At 38.3% G+C, this 24,253-nt stretch overlaps 1 protein-coding gene across 2 annotated transcripts in view; it reads right to left on the reverse strand.

Annotated features, from left to right (window-relative positions):
• Positions 1-24,253, reverse strand: part of PDK3 (pyruvate dehydrogenase kinase, isozyme 3) — a 94,234-nt gene that overhangs the window by 26,980 nt on the left and 43,001 nt on the right. For both annotated transcript variants that reach the window (XM_006835564.1, XM_006835565.1), the window contains exons 4-5: positions 22,446-22,630; positions 19,767-19,856 (exon numbers count right to left, since the gene is read on the reverse strand). In XM_006835564.1, the coding sequence (XP_006835627.1) occupies positions 19,767-19,856; positions 22,446-22,630 (275 nt within the window). The remainder of the gene's footprint in view (positions 1-19,766; positions 19,857-22,445; positions 22,631-24,253) is intronic.

The following is a 24,253-nucleotide window of genomic DNA, read 5'->3' on the forward strand; positions in this document are numbered from 1 at the left end:
AAAAAAAAAGAAAAAAAAAGAAATCAAATGGCTTATAGCATTAGGCAAATATGCTGCACAAGACCTTTTTACAGTGTTGAAGAGCAAAGATCTCAGCTTGAAGACTGACCCAAGCCATGGTATTTTCAATAACCTCAAATGCATGGGAAAGCTGGACAGTGAATAAGGAAGACTGTAGAAGAATTGATGATTTTGAGTTATGGTGTTGGAGGAGAATATTGAAAGTGCCATGGGCTTCCAAAAGAACATACAGATCTGTGTTGGAAGAAGTGCAGCCAGCGTGCTCCTTGGAGGCCAGGATGGCCAAACTTCATCTCTCATACTTCAAACATATTGTCAGGAGGGACCAGTTGGTGGAGAAGGATATCATGTTTGGTAAGGTGGAGGGTGAGAGAAAAAGAAGAAGACCTCCAATGAGATGAATTGGCAAAGTGGCAGCATCAATGGGCTCAAGTGTGGCAACGGTAGTGGGGTTGGCCCAGGATTGGACAGTGTTTCGTTCTGCTGTCATAGGGTCGCTATGAGTTGGTACTGACTCGATGGCACCTAACAACAACAACTCCTACACCAAACACTGGAACCTGGGGCCCATAGATCAGTGGTGCCTGCTGCTCTACCTATACCACTTATACCTGGGACCTGAGGATCAGTGGCACACCCTCTCGTGTCATGCTCTAGCAGACAAGATGCATGCTCCTAGTGGGAAGCTGTAAACTGGTGGCATCCTCCTTGCTTCGCCCCCATGCCATCCCTACCTGCAACTAGAGAGTCGTGCCCACTCGGACCACCTCCGTGCAGCTCTGCTTACCAGAGACAGTCAGTGAGTTTCCATAGTATCTACTTCATGGCTGATGACCCAAGCACTCTCGTCCAAACCACCTAACAACCCGCAGTGTGTATGCACAACACCCAACCCAGTGACCAGTGATAATACTACTCGTACCCATGCTGGACAGACATCTCCTCATCAGCAATGCCAGCTATACCCTGAGCCACCTTGCAAGATCAGCAAAGACCCTCCTCCCATACCCAGCCACTACCTTAACTACTCAGACACAAATGGTGAGAGCTTCAGTGTGGCCAAACTAGCAACCAGAGTAGCATGCATGTCCTGCCAACTCAGATATATCAAAACAAAACAGAAAATTAGGAATGCAGCAACCAAACATACAATAAATACATAAAAATTGCACCTTAATGCCTCAGAGATAACAGACAATATCAAATAACATAAAGAAGCCAGACAAGATGACACTGGCAAGCGACCAAAATAAAGAGCCAGGAAACCTGTGAAAGAAAAAAATTAAATTTCCTGATAAGGAATTCAAAAGGCTAATTACATAGGTTTCTCCAAGAGATCAAGAAAAACAGAAAGAAGAAAATTTTTTTCAAGAAAACAATATAAGACAAAAGGACAAAACAGATAATGAGAAACCATGAAAAATAGCAACTAGAAATCCAAAAGATTTAACAATAAAATTTCAGAAATAGACAACTGAATTGGATGATACAGAAGCAAAACGGAATCAATTTAAGATAGGTAATAAGAATTCCAGAACAGGAGGGGGCAACCTCTGCCCCCGCAAGATTTTTTTTGCCAGAATTGTCAAACATTTGAAAAATCTTTGAAAACTTCCCCAGTATCATCAAGATCAATATCATGAGAAGATATCCATCCAAGAAGCTCAATGAATCCCATCAATCCATCCAAGAAGCTAAAGGACCCCACACAGGATAGATCCCAAAAGAAAGTCACCAAGACATATTATAATCAAACTTGAAAAAACTAAAGACAAAGAAGACTCCTGAGAGCAGCTTGGGAAAAATGAAAAGTCATTTATAAGGGGGAAACCAATAAGATTAAGCTCTGATTATAAGACAGAAACCATACAGGTAAGTAGGCAATGGGATAACATATATAAAACTATGAGAGAAAAAAATAGTCAAACAAGAATTATACATCTAGTAAGATTGTCTCTCAAAGAAGATGGAAAAATTACAACATTTCCAGATAAGCAGAAATTAAGGAAATTTGTAAAAACCAGGCCAATCTTATAAGAAATATTAAAGGGAATCTTTTGGACAGAGAACCAACAACATTAGATGCCAAATTAGATAAAGGATTCTGAAAAATAAAACAAAGCTAAAAGACTGAAAACAGGGAATCAGAGATGTCAATCTGGTTGATGACGACACTGTCAAAACAAAAGGAGAAAACATAAAAACGTAGTTATAGAGCTTGCATATGGATAAGTCAAGGCAATACTAAGAAATAAAACATGGCTTTAAACTTAGGGAGATAAAAGTAAATTTCAACATAACCACAAAGAAAGTTAACAAACTTCTTCATCAAAATAAAAAAAAACCAAAAACATAAACATTCAGTAAACACAAAATTAAAAACAGCAAAAGAGACAAAAAAAAAAACCAAAAAACACCCACAAACAAAAAGAACTCAGAACAAAAAATTAAGTGGGACAAAGAAACTGTCAATACCATAGCATGACAGCAGTAAACATATACCTACCAATAGTCACACTGAGTGTAAATGGCTTAAATACACCAGTAAAGAGACAGTGTCAGGAAGGACAAAAACAAAACAAAATTTAAAACAAAACAAAAACACCAATCAACATGCTGTCTAAAAGTTAAACACCTTAGTAAAAAAAACAAAAAAAACAAAAAACACAAATGAACTAAAACTCAAAGTGCAGGAAAAAATATACTAAGCAAACAATAACCAAAAAAAGAACAGAAACAGGAATATTAATGCCTGATAAAATAGACTTTAAGGCAAAATTCACCATAAAAGATAAGGAAGGACATTATATGAGGGTAAGTCAATAAGTATTGCTACTAGGGTTCCAGTTCATATATGCTCAAGTTTTATTCAAACAAAACCCATGTAAACTTGTCTTTGAAATCAGTGGATGGTTGCAGACTAATTATCTTGATAATACACTTGTCTAAGTCTTATTAGGGTGTCTTCAAAAAAAGGTTCAATCAAAACAGTGGCTTCTGAGGGCATCTGCTGGGCCTGCCAAATTTAAAGCACAGACATCAGCTCAGAAAATTATGGTAGCTGTTTTTTTGGGGTGCTCCAAAGGGGTCATCTTGATAGATTTTCTTGAAGGACACAGTACGATTATGGGAGTTTATTATGAAAAAGTTTTCAGAAAACTGAAACCTGCATGGGTGAGAATAAGGCCAGGAAAATTGCAATGAGGATTTTTTTTTTTCCATCACAACAATGCACATAAGTGATCAGTCTTTGAAGGTAGCAAAGGTTGCCCTATAGATCCTCTTTGTTGTTGGTGGTGAGTCAGTTCCGACCCATAGCGACCCTGTCTGTATGGGGTTTCAAAGGAGCAGCTGGTGAGCTTGAACCGCCAACCTTGCAGTTCAAATGGCTTTGCAGTCTGGCGCATTAACCCACAGTGCCACACCAGGATTTCATTTAGGTTCTCATTAGGAAACCTTTTACCTCATCCACCTTCTAGCCCTTGATCTTTTCCCTTCAGACATCTTTTTGTTATTAAAACTCGAGGAGTATTTAAACAGAACATGATTTGAGTCACTTAAGGATGCTCAAATTGCTGTTTTGACATGGTGTAAATCACAGTGCAGAATTCCTCTGGGAAGGGTTAGAAACATGAAAGCACCCCCTTCAGAAGTATATCGACATAAATAGAGAAAAAAAGTGTTAAGAAACAGTAGCTTCATATTTTGATATTCCTTATTGAGAGAGATTTCTATGATTCTGTAGTAATACCTTTTGACTTGCTCTCATATAATGATTAAAGTGCTAATCCACCAAGAGGGCATAACTATAATAAATATATATGCACCCAGACAGGGCTTCAAAATGCTTGAAACAATCTCTAACAGCATTAAAAAGCAAAACAGACTGGTCCACATAATAATAGCATGAGATTTCAACAAACGACTTTCAGTGAAGGACAGAACTAGAAAGAAACTCAAAGAAAGATACAGAAGATCTAAATGTCACAATCAACCAACTTGACCTTGTTGTTGTTGTTGTTGTTGCTGTAAGTGCCGTCGAGTCGGTTCCAACCCACAGCGACCCTGTATAGGGTTTCCAAGGAGTGACTGGTGAGCTTGAACCACTGACCCTGCAGTTCAAACTGACTTTGTAGTACAGCGCATTAACCCACAGCATCACACCAGGACTCCACTTGACCTTGTAGACATATACATAACACTACATCCAACAGCAGTAAAGCACACATTCTTTTCCAATGCATATGGATCATTCTAAGGAATAGACTACATCTTAGATCACAAAGCATGTCTCCATAAAATCCAAAACATCAAAATAATGCAAAGCATTTTCTATTATCATAATGCTATACAAGAGTAAATCAGTAATAGGAAGAATTAGGGGGAAAATGAAATCATTACAAATGCACCATACCTTGCTTAAAAACCACTGGGTAATGGAAGAATTCAAAGATGAAATAAAAAATTTCTAGAATCTAATGAGAATGAAAACACAACATACTAAAACCTTAAAGACACATCATAAACAGTGCTTAGAGATCAATTTATAGCAATAAACACACATACCAAAAAGGAAGGGTCAAAATCAAAGCATTAAACTACAACACTAAACTAAAGCACTAAACTAACAAACAGAGAGTAGCAAGAGAAGTTCATAGTCTCCAAATAGAAAAAAATATAAAATAATAACAAAGTTTGTTGTTGTGATGTGCCATCGAGTTGGTTCTGACCCATAGCAACCCTGTATAGGGTTTCCAAGGAGCAGCTAGTGAGCTTGAACCGCCAACCTTGCAGTTCAAACAGCTTTTCAGTCTGATGCATTAACCCACAGCGTCACACCAGGACTCCAATAATAAAGCTTAGAGCAGAAATAACAGAAAAACAGTAGAATAGACCAGAATACAATAGACCAGAAGTTGGTTCTTTCAAAGGACCAATAAAAAAAAAACACCAGCCAAATTGACAAAGGAAAGCAAGAGAAGTAAGTAACCCAAATAAGAAATGGGATGGGTGACATTACAACAGAACCTAAAAAGGATCATAACAGAATACTTTGAAACATTATACTGCAACAAATTTGAAAATCTAGAAGAAATGAACAAATTTCCATAAACACACTACCCACCTAAATTAACACACACTAAGGTAGAAAACCTGAACAGACCCTTAATAAAAGAGACTTAAAAGGTAATTAAAAACAAAAACAAAAAACTTCTAACAGTAACAACAAAAAAAGCCCTGGTCTAGACATCTTCATTGGAGAATTCTACAAAATATTCAGAGAAGAGTTCACATCCAAACTACTCAAATTATTTCAGAGCATAGAGAAGGAAAGAATGTTCCTCAATTCATTCTGCGAAGCCAGCACAACACTGATACCAAAGCAAGGCAAAGACACCAAACAAGAAAAGAAAAATACAGACCAATATCTCTCACAAAAATGGCAAAATTCTCAGCAAAAATCTAGCCAACAGAATTCAACAATATATATAAAAATAATACACTCTGACCACATAGGACTCATACCAGGCATATAAGGATGGTTCAACATTAGAAAATCTATCAATATAAATTCACCACATAAATAAAAGAATCACACGATCATCTCAATCAATGCAGAAAAGACATTTAATAATGTCCAATGGCCACTTCTGATAAAAACTTTAAGTAAAACAGGGATAGAAGCGAAATTTCTCCAGATAATAAAGGACATTTATACAAAAATAAGTCAACATGATTCTCAGTGAAGAGAGACTGACAATGGGAACCAGAAAAGGATGTCCTTGATAACCACACTTATTCAACACTATAAAAGTCCAAACTAGAGCAATAAAGGTAAGAAAATGAAATAAAGGACATTTAAATTGGTAAGGAATAATTAAAACTAACCCTATTCATAGATGATGTGATCCTATACAAGACAAAGTACAAAATTATAGTACAAAACAATAGAAACCTTTACTAAATAAAAATATAAAATGTGAAGCTACTGTTTCTTGATATATCCTCAATCTAGGTCTCTACATTTCTGAAGGTGGTGTTTATATCTTTCTAGCCCTTCCCTAGAGAATTCTGCACACACTTCATTTTACATCATATCAAAACAGAGAATTTAGCATCTTCAAGGGACTCAAATTGTGTTTAATGTTCTTTCAGTTTTTTGTGGGGAAGAAAAGAAATCCGAAGGGGCAATATCAGTCTGGAGGGTAGACGGGGTAAGGTTTCCCAACAAAATTATATTCAGATAGCCCTTACTACCCTCGAAAAATGAGCAGGTGTGTTATTGTGAAGGATAAAAATTCATTGGTGCAACTTGCCTGGCCTTTTTCTCAACAGTGTAGTTTTCTGTTTTCTGGTAACGTCATGCTAATTCCCTGTGCTTGTCCTGTGTCCTTCGAAAAGATCAATCAAGGTGACCCCTTTGGAATCCCAAAAAATAGTCGCATGAACAGACACCTCACCAAGGAAGAGATTCGGGCAGCCAACAAACATATGAAGAAATGTTAATGATCATTAGCCATTAGAGTGACGCAAATCAAAACAATAATGAGATATCATCTCACACCAGCAAAAATAGCAAAGTTCAAAAGAGCAGAGAACAATAAATGCTGGCGAGGATATGTAGAGATTGGGACCTTCCTACATTGCTGGCAGGAATGTAAAATGGTTCAACCACTCTGGAAAATGGTATAGCGCTTCCTCAGAAAGTTACAAATAGAAATACTCTATGATCTAGTAATTCCTCTACTTGGTATATATCCACAAGAAATATGAACCAGACATGAGTAGATATATGCACACCAATGTTTATTTTATTTTAGTTTTAAAGTTCTTATTGTGATAGTTTACATGGGAGAACATCAGCTTTACATTCATCCTACCATATATTGCTCCATTGCCATGATTAACACCAATGTTTATTGCTGCACTATTCACAATAGCAAAAAGATGGAGACAGCCTAAGTGCCCATCAATGGAAGAATGGATAAACAAACTTTGGTACATACACACAATGGAATATTACGCTACCTTGAAGAATGACAAGGAAGCTACAAACTACCGCTTAATATAGTTGAATCTTGAGAACATTATGCTAAGTGAAATTAGTCACAAAAGGACAAATATTGCATAAGACCATTATTGTAAAAGCTTAAGAAAAGATACTAAAAGAGAAAAAAAAAATTCTTTGTTGGTTACCAGGTGGGGGAAGGGAGGGGACAGTAGAGCACAGGTTAGGGGATAGACACACATCATAGCTGGGTGTTGGGGAGGGCAATACACATGAAGGAGGAGGGGGCTGGAAGAACAAGGTTGACAGGGGAACATTTAGGTAGGTTTTCAAGGGCTAAATGGGACAGAGGTAAATAAGTGTTGTATGCTCAACCTTAGAACAGCAGGGCTCTGTGACACAGGAATCGAGGCATAGTCTGACTGGGTAAAAGAGGGAAAATAATGTTAAGATGCTTGACTGTCTTATGGATATTGGTTTCCCTTGCCTACTATTGTAAAATAGATACTTGAGTGGGACAGAAAGGAGTATCGGAAAACATGATTATAGAAAGCTTGTAAGCCTGTCTTTAGCCTATAACTGATTGGAATACCTAAAAGGGATTCTAGAACTTGCCCAGTGAAATAGGCTTCTTGCAGAGCCCTTGCAGTATATAGGACCTTAGGTGGAATCTGGAGCCCCATACAGAATTTTCTGAGGTAGGACATTCCTACTTGAAAGGACATGTAGCCCAACCCAGAGCAGCTAGAGGAACAAAAGATACTTCTTGAAAGACCAGCAGGAAAAAAACAAAATAAAAACCAAAAACGGCAGTCTGTTTGGCTATTATAAGAACAAGCAAGCTGTTCGCTGGGGAGCCATCAAGGCAAGCTATCAAGTCCCTTCAGGACAAACGCCCCTCCAAGACTGAAACTCAAAGGAACACAAAAGCAGACATGTAATCTCACTGGTGACCGTGTTGGTCTACCTTTGAGTGGAAGTAGGGGAAAGTCAGTAATGAAGATATAGGCTGAGTTCAATCACATTCCATACACTCCTTTCGACCTGGAGATGAGAGATAGAAGAGGAAGGGCTGGTTGGTCCAAAGTATGGTGAGACCTGGGGGCTCCTGGGTCCATGGACAAGGATAGAGCCATGGAGGGCTAGAGCTGAGAGTGAAGCGTCCAGCTGATATGAAATGGGGGGAGATGCACAAGAAAACCCAAACTTGCAGATAGTACCCATTTGACCTAACTTCGATGGCTTGAAGACCAGAGCTCGACTAGAGGAAGATAAAGAAATCTGATAAAGAAAGCAAGTGTAAATTGCTACAATTTGATGAACTTGACCTATACTTATGGATGTAGTAGCTCAAAATACCAACCAAGAGGGAAGGAGTCTTCACATCAAGGATCAAACCTATAGGGACGGGCAACTTAGATACTGGCTACCTAAAAAGTGGGGGTGGGGCTATAAGGCACTAAGTGGCTGGCTTACAAGTTTTCAAGAGGGAGTTTAGTTTCAGAGTGTGTGTGGGAAGGTAGAATCCCCACTAAATAGTTTTCTTCTTGTCTAGATGACTCTGGTGAAAGGAGATGGGGATAGTAGGATTCTTTTGATTCAAAAGTGAGTAATTGTTTTCATGACTAATTGCGATGGTCACAACTGTAAAGGTAGAAGTTTTGTAACATAAAAGGGGGAGTAGTTAATCTTCTATTCCTGGAACAGAGGACCCTAGGACCATCAAGGGAGAAGAGCATGAGCAGAATGTGGGACCCTAACCAGAGAAGCAGTGACACCAGAGATGGAGGCAGAGATGATGGCATGGAGAGATAGAGCAGCTGAGGACTCTAGTAGACTCATGGAAAGAGAAAGGCTGTGTGCTGGTGGCCAGAATGCAGGCTTGCAGAATGTGCCTTCTGATTGTTTAGATGATTATAGATTTGTTAGTGTTTCTGTATACATAAAAAAACAAAAAAACAAAAAAACAAAAAACTGGTCCAAGCTCTGTCCGGTGCTTTGGTTCCATTCCATCTTTTTCTACAATTGCTCGTTAGATTACCCTCCCGCCCCACTCCAACAGCCAAAATAGTGAATCAGATCAAAGACAAGATTTTCATGCTGCTTTGAGCAGTGCTGGAGATAAACTCACAGTCGTTGACTTCTCAGCCACATGGTATGGGCCTTGCAAAAGGATCACACCTTTCTATCATTCCCTCTCTAAAAAGTTTGGCAATGTGGTGTTCCTTGACGGTGATGTGGAAGACTGTCAGGATGTTACTTCAGAGTGTGAAGTCAAATGCATGCCAACATTTCAGTTTTATAAAAAGGGGGAAAAGGTTGGTGAATTTTCTGATGCTAATGAGGAAAAACTTGAAGCTACTATTAATGAATTATGTTAATTATGTTTTCTAAAAACATAACCAGCCATCAGCTGTTTATAAAACTTTTTTTTATTTACAAGAAAGTAAAATCAAGTATGAAGACTATAGACCCAACTTCCATCTGATTGTAAATGGCAATAAAATATTAATTCTACCTTTAAAAAATAAATAAAATAAAATAAAAAACCACACACACACACAAACAAAAAAACAGAGGGAAAAGAAACAAATACTGTTAAATGATGATACATGGAGGAGATTATAATCATTGCAATTAAATAAAATACTATAGGATGAGTGCAAATTCAATGTTCTCCCATGTAAATTACCACTCAATTTACAATAAAAGCTTTAAAAATAAACAAACTAACCACCACCACAACAGTCACCATAACGTTCTGAGCTGACTTCTGTGCTTTCAATTTGACAAGTCCAGCAAATCTCCTCCGAAGCCACTGCCTTGATTGGAAGTTTTTTTTTTTTTTTAAGGCATCCTAACGAGGCTAAGATACATGTATTACTAATAGAACTTGTCTGTAGCCATCCATCAATTACAGAGCCATGTTTTGAACAAACGCCTAGTAGCAATACTTTTGACTTACCAATATACGATCCACAGAGCAAAGCCCATTCAAAACAGTGGCTTCTGAGGGGATCTGTTAGACCATTTCAATTCAAGGCAGAGAGGTCAGCTCAGAAGGTTATGGTGACTGTTTTTTGGGTCCCAATAGGGTAATCTTCATTTTCTTGAAGGACACAGGATGATGACAGGGGCTTATTATGAAGCTTTCAGACAACTGAAAACTGCAGTGGTGAGAAAAAGGCCAGGTAAGTTGTACTAACATTTTTTTTCCATCACAACAATGCTGTTTTTTGCTGTGTGCTGTTGAGTCCATTTCAATTCAAAGCGACTCAGTATAGGGTTCCCAAGGAGCAGCTGGTAGGTATGAACTGCCAAATTTCCACCGTGGTCATTCTTTGAGGGTTGCAAGGGCTGTCTGAGGAGAATTTCCTTGAGAAATCTACCTCAAATTACTTCACAGTCTCGATCTTATCCTGTTGCCCAAACTCAAAGATCATTTAAAAGGAACACAATTTAAGTCACTTGAGGATGCCAAAACTACCATTTTGATGTTGTGTAAATGCAAAAGCATAGCGTTCCTTGGGGGAAGGGTTGTTGTTGTTGTTAAGTGCTCTCGAGTTGGTTCCGACTCATAGCGACCCTGTATAGGGTTCCTGAAGAGTGCTGGTGAGTTTGAACCACCGACTTTGGGGTCAAGGTCACACCAGAGCGAAGGGTAAGGGTTAGAGCTATAGAAATATGGAGGCTAGATCAAAACAATAGCTTCACATTTTTTGCTATTTTCCTTTAATAAAGGTTTCTGTGATTTTGTAGCAATACTTTCAGACCCGCTTTAGGATTGGTAAATTTAAGATTCATCACCGGTTATGATTAATTCTATAAAATCATTTTTATTAGCTTTGATCTTACTAAAAGGCCAGATGGAAAGAAATATCAGCTCTTTTAACTAGCTGATCTTTGTTCAATGCATTTGGCACTCAGTGAGTCAAAAGCTTGCTGAGGCCAACCATTTGAAAATGACAAACTATGTGAGTTTCCAACTTCAGTAGTTATAGCATTAATGGTAATTCTACAGTCTCCTTCCATTAGTTTCTGGAATTCAGCCACAATGTCTTCATTCATCAAGGTTGACAGTCATCCCTTTCTTGACTCATCTTTGAGGTCTTCCAGACCTTCCTTAAAATGCTTGCTCCATCTAAATACTATTGTTTTCCTGTGGGGCAGCATTACCGTAAACTTGTTGCAAAGTTTCAATGATTTGGGACAATTTCCACTTCAGTTTTCTTAAAAATTTAATATTAGTCCTGACCTTAAAATATTTTGTTTTCTGTAGCACAAAGTGTCCTTTCTTTTGGAGGCACCCTAACGAGACAAAAATAAATACATTACTGAGAGAACCTGTCTGTAGCCATTCACCCATCAAAGAGGCAAACGGACATACACAAGAGACATACCCTACTAGCAATACTTTTTGACCTATCCTAGTATGTGAAGGGCATTAGTGCTGGAGATGGGTAAATACATGACGACTATGGATTTTGTAGAGACAAAGATTTATGCACAATAAGCACACCTGAATACTGACTTAAAAATCTTGTAAGAGAGTAAATGTTTAAAATAATGTTGTCACATGTTAGAAGAACAAGTAATTTTTAGTCTCTTCTTTCTCTTCCCACATTTTCTAATTTTCTTTTTTTTAAATGGGTACTTTATTTTGGAAGCATGATATTAGCTCTTTTAACTGAGCCAATTGGGGAATAGGGGTTGATGGAGATAGTAGCAAACCATAAAATATGATTACTATCATAAACATTAACTTAAAATGCATATTTGACTGTACAATTTATTTCTCTGTCAATATTTTCACATATAGTCAATGACTTTAAGCCTCTTCACTGAATAGGGACCTGTTTAGGGCTCCAGATCCTCTTTCTTGGAGAAATGATATTACATACATCTTGTTGTTGTTGTTGTTAGGTGCTGTTGAGTAGGTTCTGACTCATAGTAACCCTATGCAAAACATAACAAAACACTGCCTGGTCCTCACAATTATTACGTTTGAGCCCATTGTTATCGCCACTGTGGCACTTCATTTAATTGGGGGTCTTCTTCTTATTCACTGATACTCCATTTTATCAAGCATGATATCCTTCTCCTGGGACTGGTACCTTCTGATAACATGTCCAAAGTATGAGAGATGAAGTTTTGCCATCCTAGTTTCTAGGGAGCATTCTGGCTATACTTCTTTCAATACAGATTTGTTTGTTTTTCTGGCAGTCCATGGTACTTTTAATATTCTTCTCCAACACCATCACTCAAACGCATTGATTTCTCTAAGGGCTTCCTTATTCATTCATTGACCAACTTCCACATGCATATATGAGGCAAATGAAAATACCATGACTTACGTCAGGTAGCACCTATGAACTTTAATTTCTAGGAGGATTTCCTTGAATTATAATAAACTTTAAGATACTTGTGAAGCAATCAGAGTACTGAGTCTTTCTAAGATTTTCATTCTGTGCTGTGGTGCTGTAGGATCAGCACTGGACTGTGAACCACAAGGTCAGCAGTTCAAACCCACCAGCTGCTCCTAGGAAAGCCTATACAGGGTCCATGGCACTTAACAACAGCAACAACAACTCTGTAATCTGATAGTTATCTTGCTCACAATAATTTGATTACACTACTTAAGAGGCTGTTTTATTGAGCCTTTCCAAAGCATCCAACTTGATTTTAATGAAAATAAGTCTCTTTTTTTCATACTTCTATTTCTTCCATTCACAGCACATTTAAATAAATTAGGCAGTCACAACAGGTAATATAATTTACTTGAATGGTTTGGATACCAGTAAGTGATCCTTAGTAAGCACAGACCTTACCAGGTAGAATAAGTACAAAAGCATACTAGAAAATATAGACAAGCTAAGAATAGTTAGTGTGCCGTGAGTATCAGTAAGTATGATTCATGAAAGGAATGAAGGGTGTCAGAAGAGTTGATTATACTGATGTTGCTTATCAGCATTCACGTACATTTAGAGTCTGAAACCATTTTTTACAAAAATTTTTTTCTTTAAAGGAAGAAGCTGTTGACAGATTGAAAAACCAAAACCCAAAACACCATGGTTTGAACCTGCCACTCTTTCCTCCTTACCCCATGAGTACTGGCAGAGAGAGAGAGCATGTGAATGTGAGTGTGTGTATGTGTGTATTGGGGGAATGAAATCCTGAGTGGTGGCGGATCATGAGGAATGATTTTTAGAATAAAATACCTAGGAATAAATTTAACCAGGGAGCTAAAAGACATGGAAAACTGTAAAACATTAAGAAATTAAAGAAGACCTAAATAAATGTAAGGATATCCTGTGTTAATGGGTTCTAAGATTAAATACTGTTACGATGTCAATACTACCTACCCACAGCAATCTATCAATGCAACACAATCCCTATCAAAATTCCAACAGCCTTCTTTGCAGAAATGGAAAAGCCAATAACCAAATTTAAGGGGCTCTGAATAGCCAAAGCAATCTTGAGAAAGAACAAAACAGTGGATTCACACTTCTCAATTTCAAAACATCCTACAAAATTACAGTAATTAAAACAGTGTGGTATTGATGACTGACATACATCAATGGAATAGAACTCAAGAATCTAAAAATAAACTCATACATTTATGGTGGTTAATTGATTCTGACAGGGGGAAAGAGTAGTCTGTTAACAAATGGTGCTGTAACAGCTGATTTCCAAATGCCAAAGAATGAACTTGGATCCTCACCATATACCTCACATCATACACAAACATTGTATCTATGTATTAAAATGGATCAAGAATCAAAACGTAAAAGCATAACTCTTAGAAGAAAACATAGGGGTAACAGCAATACTTCAGGACTTATTTTTGAAGAATTGAGTAAAAGAAAAAAAAAAGATCAATTGGATTTCATCAAAAACTAAAAAAAGATTACGCATCAAAGGATTTAATCAACAAAGTAAAGAGACAACCTACAGACCGGGAGACAATTTAAGAGAATTATATATTGGACACAGCTTGAGTATACAGAATATTTAAAGAACTCCTACAACTTAGCAACAAAGATACAACCCAATAAAAAAAAATAGGAATAAGAATTGAAGAGACATTTCACCAAAGAAGATATACAAATGACCAATATCTACATGCAAAGATGCCCAATGTCACGGGTCACTGTTGTTGCTGTTGTTAAGTGCCGTCAAGTCAGTTCCGATACATAGAGAGGTTTCCGGGAAGCAGCTGGTGAGCTTGAACTGCTGACCCGCGGATCAAACCAACTTTGCAGTCCAGTGCATTAACCCCACAGTGCCACACCAGGACTCACCATGAGTCATTAGGGAAATGCAAAGCAAACTACAATGAGATACCACTTCCCACTAGGATGCCTCTGATCAGAAAAGGAAAACTACAAGTATGGGCAAGGATGTGGAGAAATTGGAAGCCTCATTCTTTACTGGTAAAATTGAAAAAGCATACAACCACTGTGAAAAACAGTCTGGCAGTTCAACAAAAAGTAAAATCTAGAATTATTATATGAATTGAAAGCAGGACCACAATTTTGATAGGGATTGTGTTTATTGCAGCAATATTCATTCACATTTGCTAAAGGATGCTAACATCCTAAATGTCCATAAACAGATGAATGAACAAAATGTGGTCTACTTACACAACGGAATATGATTCAGTCATAACGAGAAGTAAGTCCTGATAAATGGCACAAAATGGATAAACCCTGAAAACATGCTAAGTGAAATCATTCAATCACAAAAGAACAAATACTGTGGAATCTCATTTACGTGAGATATCTAGAATTTGGCAAATGCATAGAAACCAAAGTTTATCAAAGGCTACCAAGAGGAGGGAGAGAAAAAGGAAGAATCATTGGCTAAAGGGTACTGAGTTTCTGTTAATTGTGAAAGCAGCTTTTGGAAATAGTGGCAATCGGAAACAGAGTAACAGTATAATTCAGTAATTAATGCCACTGAATTGTACATATAAAAATGGCTGAAATGGCAAATATTTCATTTTTTAAATCCACTGTTCAAACTTTTAATTGTTTTGTAAGTATCCTAAATGGCTTTTAAAAATAATTTATAATTTATGCCAGAAACAAATGTGAAGGCATCAACCTGTTATAACCAATGATATAAAAGAGAAGCAAAATGCCTTGCATAAGACCTAAAGACAATAGTTAATAGACACGTCTACAGCCCTCCCTATGTGCCAGCAGTGCTTTAGGGGCCCTATGCATAGCCATTTCTTTAACGCTATGATATAGAAGAAGTAACCAATAGCACTATTTTACAGATGAGGAAACTGAGACACAAAGGTTATATAATATGCCAAAGATCACCCAGCTAACCCAATGCCCATCAGTGAACGGATGTATAAATAAAATGTGGTGTATCTAAACAATGGAATGTCACTCAGCAACAAAAAGGAATGAAGTGCTAATACATGGTATAACAGATGAACATTGACAACATGATGCCAATGAAGGAACCAGTTGGAAAAACCATATATAAGTATTGCAAAATTCCACTGAAAGTTCCGGAATAGGCAAATCTATGGAGACCGAATATAGATTAATGGTTGAAGGGGGATGGGGAAATTGGGCGGGGGGGGAGCTAAAGGTTTAATTGGAGGTGCTGTGGTGATGGCTGCACAACTCTGTGAATATACTGAAACCCATTTTAGGTAAACTTCAAATACACAAATCATTTGTTGTGTGAATTACATCTCAATAAAGCTGCTTTTGTGGGGAAAAAAAGTAATTATCAGAAGGCTTGAAATCTGTCAAACCAAGGAATATGGAGTCCTGGTGTGGCACTGTAGAATAAACACTAGACTGCAAGTCAGTTTGAACTACACAGCTAGTGGTTCAAACTCACTAGCTACTCTTCAAAAATCCTATAGAAGGTTGCTATGAGTCAGAACTGACTCTACGGCGCTTAAAAACAACAATGTACCATACTAAGGTCTATGATAATGAGAAAGCAAGTGTAAGACCTAAACCTTGGCCACAAACTGCTTGCAGTTAAAGAAAAAGGGCACACACAAAAGATATAACACACTTCAGTTTTCTAATTTTCTGTGTGTATTTCTCTAAAGGGTAGTCAACTGTCTGAAACAAGTTTTCTGATTCATAAAAGCCATTAAGCTAGTGCTTACAGAACACGCTAGTTATGATGAGACTGATCCTGCTCTCCTGCCTGCCCCACTCCCGGAATCAGGCAGGAGTTACGATCAACAGAACTTTCATACAGGGTTAGCCTGTAAGAAAGCCACCTATAGAATTCTTAGGGAAGTGAGGCTGGGAAAATTTGGGTACAAGTTTTCTAAAAAAAAAAAAAGGCCAGGACAGCTTGGAAGTTCAAGGCAAAGGTTAGGTCAAGAGGCACTGGTCCTCCTGCCTGGGTTTAGGAATAAGCACAGTTATTCCCTGGCCATGGCTGTTGAAAGTCTGGTCTATTTCACGACTGGGGAAGCTATACACACTGGGTCACCTTCCTTGGTGGTCAAAACTGCAACAGTCAAGGTCCCTCTGCTTGAGGTGGGCTTGAGAGTCTAACAAGGAGCCAAGGCCCTTTTAACTCACTTGCTGTACTGCTCAGAAAAAGTGAGAGCCAACAGTGGTCTTTAATGAAGACCAGGGAGATTTGTTGTCATAAAAACTTATATGGTGTGTGTAGTGAAGGCTACAGCAGGAGATACCATCTAGGGAAGGGGACAGTCTCAAGGTATGGGGGGCATACGGAACCCAAACACTGAGGAACACTTAAGCAGTGGCTCACTTACAATCAGGAAGGATGTCTGGAGCTAGCATGAATCTTAAAGAAAACTGCATGGAGGATTAAGGAGAAGTGCTGTGCAGACCTCCGTCAGCAATAGCACAGAATATCGGATGAAGCAGGTTCAGGAGACGGACCCAGAACTCTGAACTAAATATAAATGAGTATTTATATGGGCTTACTGCTAGTGTGATTTGTAGCAGAACCAATAAAGGTGGTATTTTCTGATATATGGTAGCCAGCCACTCCTGGAGTGGCCATCTTGGGTGTGGCAGAGTGGGTAAAGGATCAGAGGAGTGCTCCCACCGCAGAGGTCTGACTGATCCTTGGAGATGAAGGCGTAGACATTCTTTTTTTTTTTTTTCTTCTGTTCCTTGGTCTCTCACTGTCTGCATACCTCCACTCTGGTGACTAGAGGGGGGTGCCTGAGTGAACACCCCCCACCCCTGGAGGGTTCTACTATGCATGCATACAGATCTGCTCAGCAAAAACCACTGTGCGCAGAATTGAAGAAGGGGGAAGACATTGCTTAAATCCGAACAGTCTCCCAAAATGGTTACAGCTGGCCCTGAACTGTTTATCACTAGGAAAAAATCCTGAATGGAGGTTGTGGAGTGGGAAAAAGGCAGAGTAAAAAGGAAACAGGCAGAAATTAAATCCTGAGTTACATCAAAATGAGCAATGGTAACATCTTGAAATTTCTCAGGCGGCCTTAAAGGCAAGAAGCCAAGAGAGGGGTGTTAAAGTCTTACTCACATTTTATTATGTCTGTTTGTGTGTGTGTGTGATGATTACAGACTTTAGTATCCAGTCTGGCTTTTTTTTTTTTTTTTTTTGCTGTTTTGGGGTCCTACTTTTCCCTTTTTGCGGGGAAAGGCTCTTTCTCTCCCTACATTACCCAGGAAGAGACAGCAATTGCGGTCATATAGCCAAGCTTGCAACAATTACTCTGAGTTGAGTAATAAAAGAAGTGAAAAGGTAAGCCTATCTCTTGATCACATCCACCTGGAGGCAATCAGAAAGCTTAATAATACATCAACATATATTCATTGAATTATTGAAAATTCATCTAATTATTGAAAATGCTCAAGAAACAACTGAAGATATCAGTACATGCCGAGAAACACAATAGAGTGCTTGAAACAAATGATCTGGAGGTAGACCTAGACTTCCCATTGGAAGAAGGGCAGGCTTTGGAACTGCCTGATAAGGAATTCAGGAGAATGATATTGAGGTACATCCAAATGCTCCACAGAGCAGTTGAGAAAAACAAGGAAGAAGTCAGGAAAGGAAAGCTACAGGAACAATCAAATAAGATAAATACAGCATTGGAAACAATTCAAAACCTGAAAAAAGGGGTCCACATGATTAATAATAAAACATCAGAAATGGACAATAACTGAAAGGGCAAAGGAGTAGAACTACAGAGATGGAAGTCAGAAACAGCAAGCTGGAAGACAAATCTTTCAGTACTGCTAAGATAGAAGAGCAGCCCAAAAAAAGGATTTAAAAAATCTGAAGAAAGTCTAAGATTCATGTGGGACAACATGAAGAGGAATAACTTGAGGATAACTGGCATTCCAGAACAGGAAGAATAACATAAGTCCACAAAGATAGTTGAAGAGCTGCTGGAAGAAAATTTCCCTAACATCCTGAAAAATGAAAAGGTAAGCATTCAAGAAGCTCAAGGAACCCCAGGAAGGATAGATCCCCAAAGAAAATCACCAGGAGATATCATAATCAACCTCTCCAAAAGCAAAGACAAGGAGAGAATCCTGAAAGCACCTAGGGAAAAGAGAAGTGTTACATACAAATCAGATTAAGCTCCGATCTCTCAGCAGAAACCATGCAGGCAAGAAGGCAACAGGAAGATATATATATAAAACCCTGAAAGAAAAAAAACTCACCAACCAAAAATCGTCTATACAGCAAAGCTGTCAATCAAATATGATGGCATAATAAAAACCTTCCAGGATACACAGAAGCTAAGGGATTTTGTCAAAGCCAACCCAGCACTTCAAAACATCCTAAAGGGAATTCTTTGGACTGAGAACCAACAAGAACAGACAACAACCAGAGATTGACATACGTGGCAGCACCAGCCGGAACTCAATTGACAGATGGAAGGGCTCAGTATGGAACAAAACTACAAGAATAAATTCAGGGGATCTGGGAGGTCACTCTATGATCAAAACAATTAAAGGAACAGAGATCCAGGTGGTGAGAAGGTCAGGTAGAATGCAGAATAAAATACACTGTTTTAAATGGAGGAAAAAGCTAATAGAATATAGGGTAACCTCAAAGAAAATGAACACTTCACAACATACCAAGGAAATGAGAATCCAAGAAGAACATGGAGACATTAAAACTATTAAGAAACTGACAAAAAAAAAAGAACATAAAAAACATGAACTCAGCACAGGAAGGCATGCAGAACAAAACCATAAATGAAAATTGAGGGAACTTCTGTTCAGTTTCAAATTGCCTGACTATGAGGGGTTTATGGCTAGTGGGTGCTTTTCTACCTTCAGGCCACCAGACTAGTACTTAGCTTGATGTCCAGTGAACCCATGAAACCCACATAACAATTATATTGTAAAATAACGGATGCACACTGGAAAGATATTTAAATTATATAAACATGTGAGTTCAGTTTAATGTTATAAGGACTTACAGCAATCAAAACTTAGAATCTTACTTAAGTTTACACATAATTACTGTCTGAGATAGGACTACAAGCAAAACTCTAATCAATGAAGTAGTAAACTCACATTTTTAGCACTACTAATTATACATCTTCTCCTTAACTTCCTAGAAAGGACATTTCATATTTGGATCAATTAGCTTGGGACCAGAGTAGTCTGATGAATCAGTAAACAAACTAAGCAACAGAATCCTATAGCCAAGCGGTCTCAAAACAACAATCCTATTTGAACTACAATCAATAGCACTGCCTAATTCCCCTTACCTTTCACAACTTCGGCCACATTGCAGGTAGGGTCAATGCTTCCGATGTGTTTAGGTTGAGCAGGATTAGTGTCACCACCAAATAGAAGTGCTAAACAAACACACAAAGAAAAGGAGTATATTAAAAACGAGGGGAAATATAGGGGCTTATGAGTTGTTGTTTTTTTCGCTTATGAGTTTTTAAAAGGATTCCCTTATTTGTAAGAATTGTTTTAGCATTCACAGCAACTGAGAGCAATGCAATCGACAGGAGACCAACTCTCTCAGACAACAACGGAGGGACATGCTTAATACAGTAACAGTTAGCAGATCTGAAAACAGTAACACTTGCTAGGTCTCCAACCCTTTTCCTTTACCCAAAATGACTTGGATGAGGAAACCAACTTTTATCCTTAGCCACACTTACTCACTTTCTCAGTATGACTCCAGACATCTATTCTGAGATTCATTAAATGCTTAGAACACACAGTCTGCACCATTTGGACAAGTCTGCAAAGTGTCTTCACTATGAATTTTTCAAATGTCTCCGTCATGGAGACTTTCTTTCAATGCAGCATGTTGTTGTTGCTGTTAAGTGCCATCAAGTCAGTTTTGACTCATAGAGACCCTATACTGTACAGGGCTTCCAAGGAGCAGCTGGTGAGTTTGAACTGCCAGTCTTGCAGTCCAGTGCTTATCCAAAGTGCCAGGACTCCCAATGTAACATACATGGATGCTACATGTACAAGTGTTTTACAAAATAGTAAAATCATCTCACAACAGACAAGATTTACAAATTTTAGTTTTGGAAGAATCATCAGAAATAGCACCAAGAATAAGTAATCTGAATCTAAATGCTTACGGGGTTGATGTTGTTGTTATTATTATTATGGTTGTGGTTGTTGCTGTGAAGTGTCATCAAGCCAGTTCTGACTCACAGTAACCCTGCATAGGGTTTTCGAGGAGCGGATGGTGGGTTTGAACCACAGACCTTGCAGTTAACAGTCCAGTGCTGATCCTGCAGCTGCTGTCAAGCTGGCACCAACTCATGTGAGCTTACATACGGCAGGACGAAAAATTTCCTGGCCCTACACCAGGCTCACAATTGTTGGTAGGTCTGAGCGCATTGTAGCAGCTATTGTGTCAATCCATCTCTTGGAGAGTTTCCCTCAGTTTTGTTGACCCTCTACTTTACTAAACGCGTCTAGTGACACTTATCTTTCAATCAAGCAAAAATTCTTAACAAAAAGAGATTGCCTAAATAAAACTAAGACGATTTTAATTATGAAAAATGACAAACATGGGCATGAGACCAATACATAAAGTCCCAACTGACTAAGTGGAAGAGAAACAAAGTGTACAAGCTTAAACAACCATAAAGATGTATGCATGTATATATGTATGCACACACGTAGTTAGAGGAGAAAGAAATTATTTAAGTAGTTTAATCAAGTAGGAAGTACTTAAGTTCATTTTTTTCCTGTAACTTTCCACATATTTCTATTTTTCAAAGATAATACATTTAGAACTCACCCACACTTAATAGCTGTATAATATTCATTTATCCAAAATTAAACTAGTAAAATTAAGATGCTCAGTCCATTTTCTGATTCAGTAAAAAGGATGAATTGGACTCTAAGCATGTTGATGCTTTTCATAAGAATTATGAGAAGAGACAATACTGAAAATGAGCCAAAAGGATTTTTGGTTTTCTGTGTGTGAAGAGAGATGTTTATTTTGCTCTTATTGGCTTATAAGCCTAGAGAGCATAAAATCGTCAGTACAGGATTATGGTCTGACAATCTCACTTAATTGCCCACTGATAACTATGAAATAATAATGATCACTCACTCATATTGCCAACATGCCAATTCACTATTCCTAGTGTAAGTGTTTTGAAAAGCAAAACACAAAGCATCTGGGATCAAGAACAGAACTTGCTCTCAGAGCTGCAGGTAGGGCTGCCTTTCAAGCATGGCTTGTCCCCACCAGGAGTGGAACAACACGGGCTTAAAAGGCAAGTAGCAGTCCTGCTTCCTAAGATAAGCATCTTCAAAACCTCTCAAAGATTTCTCTAACAAAGAAAACTACCATCATTTTGCATAAATAACATGCACAATGTGGTTTCTGAGTCCTGGTGTGGCACTGTAGGATAAGCACTGTACAGCTAACTGCAAGGTCAGCAGTTCAAACCCACCAGCTGCTCCTCAGAAACCCTATACAGGGTCCCTATGAGTCGGAACTCACACAACAGTACTTAATAACAGCAATAATGCTGTTTTTGCACACTGTGCAAACCTCAAGTGTTAATTTCCTATTCGCTCAGTCTATATATATGGTAACTAACATGGTAACAAATACCTTTTTAATATGTTGTTGTTAAGTGCCCTCAAGTAGTTTCCAACTCATAGCGACCCTGTATAAGGCTTCAGAGGAGCAGCTGGTGAGTTTGAACCGCTGATCTTGCAGTTCAAACTGACCTTGCGATCCAGTGGCTATCCTACAGCACCATACCAGGACTCCTTTTAATGTGTGTATGTATTTTAATACATAGGATTTCACCTGGAATGAACTGAACTAGAAATGAAATTTCTACAACTAAAAATGCAGGCCAGTGAATTAAAAGTGAAGCAACAGGAAAACATTTCAGACAAATCACTCCACTTACTTTCTGAAAAATGGAAAAAGAAAACCAACTTACTGTGCTGGTTAATTAGCATGCGGAAGGAGATGCGGTTGGTGTAAAATCGATCCAGAAAATACTGGATGTTACTGCTAATGAAAGGATCAAACCCAAACTTCTCCTTGTACTCAATTACTCCTTGTGCCATTGTAGGAACCACATCATTGTGTCTGTTTCGGACTTTAAGCAGGACTTGTAGAAAGCTGTGTGGGAGGGAAAACAAAAAGTGGTCAAGTTTCAATCTTGTGGGCTGATGGATAGGACTTCCCAAATTCATCCCAGGACTGTTTATCTGTTGGTATCTCTATAGGTGGTGGTGGTGTTCTATGGAGTCGATTCTGACTCATAGTGACCCAATATAGGGTTTCCGAGGCTGTAAATCTTTACAGGAGAGAAAGCCTAATCTTTCTCCTGCAGAACAGCTGGTAGTTTCAAACTGCTGACCTTGAGATAAGCAGCCCGACCCATAACCACTACGCTACCAGAGCTCCTTATCTCTATAGGTAGAGACATTATTATCATTATATACAGACTGGTGCTGTAGGATAAACACTCAACCTTAAGATTGGGTTGAACTACAAGAGCAGTGGTTCAAACTCACCAGCTGCTCCCCAGAAACCTTATACATGGTCGTTAGGGGTTGGAACCGACTCCATGGCATTTAACAATAACAACATACATACTAGAATAAACTACAGCATTATCCCAAGTGATTTTACAATTTTAGTTTCGTTTACTATACACCGAACAATCCATTCCCCCCATATTCTAGTTTCTGTGCACAGTGGTCAGTGACACTGGCTACAGTACTGTTAGCAGCCTAGGGATTTCTGTTCTAGTTGCTTCACTTCCATTTACTATAGCTTCCTGACCCCAACATTCTCATCTATGCTTTAAAACAGCTGGTGACCCCTTGATCTTCTTCTTCTTCTTTTTTTTTTTCAAAGCAAAACAGTATTCAAGGGTGACAATCTTTATTCACTCTTTGGGCTAAACTGTCACTTAGTTTAAAGATGACATCAGGGATAGTTTCAATTCAAGGTTTTTGAAAAGCAGTTCAAATCTTGGAGACTCCTCCAGGCTCAACAGACCCAGTAAGTCTGGATTCTTTATGAATCTGAAGTTCTGTTCCAAATTTTTCTTCCTTTTTATCAGGACTCATCTATTGCATTCTTGATTAGAATGTTCAGTAGTGGTAGCTGGGTACCATCTAGTTCTGGTCTCAAGGTGGAGGAGACAGTGGTTCTTATAGACAATTAGTCCTATAGTCCAGCTTCTCCTCTCATTCTGTGGTTTTCTTCTTTTTCCAAATGAATAGTTGGCTGCTCATAAGCTAGTAAAAACCCAAACACTATTCACCATACAGGGAGGTAGAACACAAACTTTAAGAACTAATATAATGCTTACAGACTGAATCAGCTCAAGAGACCAGGGGCCTAAACTCCTAAACCAAGAAAATTAATCCCATGAGGTGATTGGGCATGTCTAATTATTACTTTATGGAGTCCTGGTGTGGTGCTGTGGGTTAATGCGCTGGAAAGCAAAGTCAGTTTGAATTCCATGGTCAGCAGCAAGCCAGTCACTTCTAGGAAACCCTATACAGGATGACACTTAAGTGGACTTGATGGCACTTAATAACAACAATTAGTACTTTAAATTTTTGCTTGAAACTTTCTACAAAATTTCTTCTTTCAGAGATCCAAAATGTAAAAGTAAAGAAATTTAAAAATGCTCAAATACCTTTTTAGGAATCCAATGACTTTTTTTTGTGTGTGTGTGAATTGAGTGATTAATTTGCATGGGGAAACATCAGTTTTACACTTATC

The sequence above is a fragment of the Chrysochloris asiatica genome, unplaced genomic scaffold (genome assembly GCF_000296735.1).
Source record: "Chrysochloris asiatica unplaced genomic scaffold, ChrAsi1.0 scaffold00018, whole genome shotgun sequence".
In the NCBI taxonomy this organism is placed as follows: domain Eukaryota; kingdom Metazoa; phylum Chordata; class Mammalia; order Afrosoricida; family Chrysochloridae; genus Chrysochloris; species Chrysochloris asiatica.